The sequence below is a fragment of the Lolium rigidum genome, chromosome 1, assembly GCF_022539505.1.
Source record: "Lolium rigidum isolate FL_2022 chromosome 1, APGP_CSIRO_Lrig_0.1, whole genome shotgun sequence".
Taxonomy (NCBI): Eukaryota; Viridiplantae; Streptophyta; class Magnoliopsida; order Poales; family Poaceae; genus Lolium; species Lolium rigidum.
This window is the reverse complement of record NC_061508.1, coordinates 58,199,618-58,202,919: the sequence shown is the minus strand read 5'-3', so window position 1 is coordinate 58,202,919 and position 3,302 is coordinate 58,199,618. Positions and strand designations below refer to the sequence as shown.

At 48.5% G+C, this 3,302-nt stretch overlaps 1 protein-coding gene across 1 annotated transcript; it reads left to right on the top strand.

The window, feature by feature from the left end:
- Positions 1 to 1,466: 1,466 nt before the first annotated feature.
- LOC124673694 (probable aquaporin PIP2-7) lies at positions 1,467 to 2,710 on the top strand. Its single transcript, XM_047209725.1, has 3 exons — positions 1,467 to 2,112; positions 2,187 to 2,327; positions 2,421 to 2,710. Exons 1-3 carry the CDS (start codon positions 1,498 to 1,500, stop codon positions 2,550 to 2,552), a joined length of 888 nt encoding a protein of 295 aa, XP_047065681.1. The 5' UTR covers positions 1,467 to 1,497; the 3' UTR covers positions 2,553 to 2,710.
- The last annotated feature ends 592 nt before the right edge of the window (positions 2,711 to 3,302 follow it).

The following is a 3,302-nucleotide window of genomic DNA, read 5'->3' as shown; positions in this document are numbered from 1 at the left end:
GCGATTGCAATCCACACCAGGTGGTGTGTACTCCCAGCCGGCCCGCAGCTAGCTTTTCTCTTATACATATGGGCTATAGGGTTTCGTTCCTGCGGTCAATCAGCCCATTAATCCTTTTCTAAAAGAAACTAGTCAGCCCATATATCTTAGACTTACTTTATTCCGAATTCACCAGATTCTCTATTAGCTTGTGCGCTGTATAAATTGTACATGGACATCGCGCTTGCTCATTTCTGACGCAAAGACCCAGGATCGAATTCCGTCACACAAAGCTCAATTTTGGCCGAAGCTTGCATACTCCAAACAAGCATTACACTCTTTAGAATCTCCCTCTTTTTTTCCAAAGAAGGAACGTTCCTCTCGCTATAGATGTAATCTTGCTTCTGAAATTTGCACTCGTGTTACCCATGAGGTGTTGTGGGGGCCATCTGAGTACTATGGGAGGGCCCATGACTTTGTCAATGTGTATTCAAAATGAAAAAAATATAGTACAAAGAAAAGCAGAAAACTAGTGAGAAAACCAGAGTTTGAACTCAGAATCTGAAACTGCTAAAACAAGTTCACTTGCTCTAGCAAACAATTTGACAGCTATATCATATGATTTGAAAAAAATGACGAAAACTTTTGGGTATTCACATGCATACTCGCCATTAATACACTTAGGCCCGCCCATGATGAGTACGCCATGCCAACGGAACAAATGTTACTTTCAGGAAAATATTACAAGAGGTGTGCCCACTACAACTAAAATTGAATGGATAAGTTAGCTCACGAAGGGGTATCGGGAGATCCTAGCCATCCACATAGAATCAAACTTTGCAAAGGGGGGACACTGAAGCAAACAAATCATATGTATTCCATGTGTAACTGAAAAATCTCGGTTGCTATTACAATCCCATGTAAAACTCTCACGTGCACGAACGACCTTCAACGGTCACGGAGTCTACCAGGTTCCAAGTTAATTCTCGGTTGATCAAGAACTAGCAAAACCAGCAAAAGAAACGCTTTTGGTACTCGGATTGAGAGAAAACTATTTCCGAATCAACATTAATTAAGAACTTTTCGATCCAATAATAGAGAATAGTGCAAGTACTCTATTTATCGGATGGTATGAAGCCCCATTGAGAAATAACTAATTCTATCTTGACGGAGAAATACACAAATATAGTTACCTTCACAAAGAATAGAAACAAATTAATGGAGATATTGGAAAAAGATCCAGTTGACAGAATTGGTGAGTGGAATTTAGCAATCTGGTCACCTACCTGTGCACAGTGCACTAGAAGCTCCGAGACATGTGAGTGGATTCTAAGGAGAGAACCTCGTCCAAGTATCTAGCGTCTCTCTCACCTTGCTCCGCAAGCACTTCATCACCTCGATGCCCTATTTGCCCTATTTAAGCCTCTTGGCGTGATGAATCCTAGTATTGCACACTAATATTAGCCACATACACTGGAAGTAAACGAAAGCTCTCTGTCAAGGGGGATAAACCGGACCATGTCGACCAAGGAGGGGATGGACACCGCCGACGAAGAGATAACAGACATTATCGTCCAGAGGGTGCCATACTGGGACCCGCCGGCAGTGAAGCCGCTGGAGACGAGCGAGCTGGTCGAATGGTCCCTCTACCGCGCTTTGATCGGCGAGTTCACGGCCTCGCTCATCCTCGTCTACGTGAGCATCGCCACCGTCATCGGGTACAAATTCCAGTCATCGGGCGCCGACGAGAGGTGCACCGGCGTCGGGTACCTCGGCGTCGCCTGGTCCTTCGGCGCCACCGTCTCCGTCCTCGTCTACTCCACTAGCGGTGTATCGGGCGGTCACATAAACCCAGCGGTGTCGTTCGCTCTGTTCGTGGCCGGGAAGGTGTCGCTGGTGCGCGCCGTGCTGTACGTGGCGGCGCAGTGCCTCGGCGCCATCTGCGGCGTGGGCGTCGTCAAGGGGATCATGAAGCACCCCTACGACTCCTTCGGTGGCGGCGCCAACTCGGTGACTGAGGGCTACTCGCTTGGGGCGGCACTCGGCGCCGAGACCTTTGGCACCTTCGTCCTCGTCTACACCGTCTTCTCCGCCACCGATCCGAAACGCACGGCCCGCGACGCCTTCGTCCCGGTACGTGCGCGCGTCGTCGGTGATCGATGTCGCGCGACCTCTCTGACCTGCATATGATTTATTTGTTCTTGCAGCTGGTGGCGGCGCTGCCGATCGGTTTGGCAGTGTTCGTGGTGCACCTGGCGACCATACCGATCACCGGCACGGGCATCAACCCGGCGAGGAGCCTGGGCGCCGCCGTGCTGTACAACCAACACAAAACCTGGAAGCAGCACGTGAGATCCATGCAGCACTACTTTAACGTACGCAGATAACGTAGTCATTGTTCCGATGGGGATTAAGGCCCGTTTCGTGTTTTCGATTTGCAGTGGATCTTCTGGGTCGGGCCCTTCACCGGCGCGGCCTTGGCGGCGTTCTACCACAAGATCGTGCTGCGCGACATTGCTGTAGTCAAGGAGGCGCTACGGGGCTCGTTTAAGAGGACCAGCTCGACCGCTTGAAGATCGAGGAGATGAGACCATTTAATGAAAATCGATCGAAGTTGTTGATTAGTTAATTTTTGCTTGTCTGCATGTGCGTCGGTCGTTTTGCTTTGTAAGATATATTTATGCTTATGAGATATGAATGGATGGCAGTATGTCATTTCCACATCTATGATGTAACGGTTCATATTCGAGCTATATATATACACAACGGGGTGTACATCAACTTGTCGTGTGGGTATTGTCAAAAAAAAACTTGTCGTGTTGGTGTACCGTGTACACAAGCTTGGCGATTTTTTAATAATTTTTTTTTCTTTATTTCCAAAAATAATACTCATTTTCTAAAATTTGCACAAATAATATGTCAGGGAAAAGGAAGCCGATTGGAAGGAATCGGGGAAGACAAACCCGAGTAGCATCGAATCTGGGGAAGACTGCGTGCGCTGTCCACGGAGAGCACCAGTAGGGGTGTTGTTCCCCGAGTGGCCTTTGTCGGGATTCGACGGCCCGAAAAGGCGCGCTGCAGCGGTCGGCCTGGCCAGCGATAGGGCTGTCGGGCAACAGAATCTTGAGGCAGTCTATCGGGTTGTTGCTCCCTGACTAGTCCCGAGGCCTTTTAGTATGGGCCGACGCCCTCGCCTTCTTATTCCTCCTTGTTTTCTCTTAGTTCTCTCTTATTTTCCTCTCAACTTGGAAGCTATTTCCTCTCATTTAACAATGATTTGTTGTCCGTTTGCTTGCTCTTTCACTACCAAATGCAGTAGAAAC

Coding starts and splice junctions, on each gene's coding strand:
- LOC124673694 (XM_047209725.1), top strand. CDS start 1,498: ATGTCGACCAAGGAGGGGATGGACACCGCCGACGAAGAGATAACAGAC. Junction 2,113..2,186: donor CCCGCGACGCCTTCGTCCCG/GTACGTGCGCGC, acceptor TTGTTCTTGCAG/CTGGTGGCGGCGCTGCCGAT. Junction 2,328..2,420: donor ACAAAACCTGGAAGCAGCAC/GTGAGATCCATG, acceptor TTCGATTTGCAG/TGGATCTTCTGGGTCGGGCC.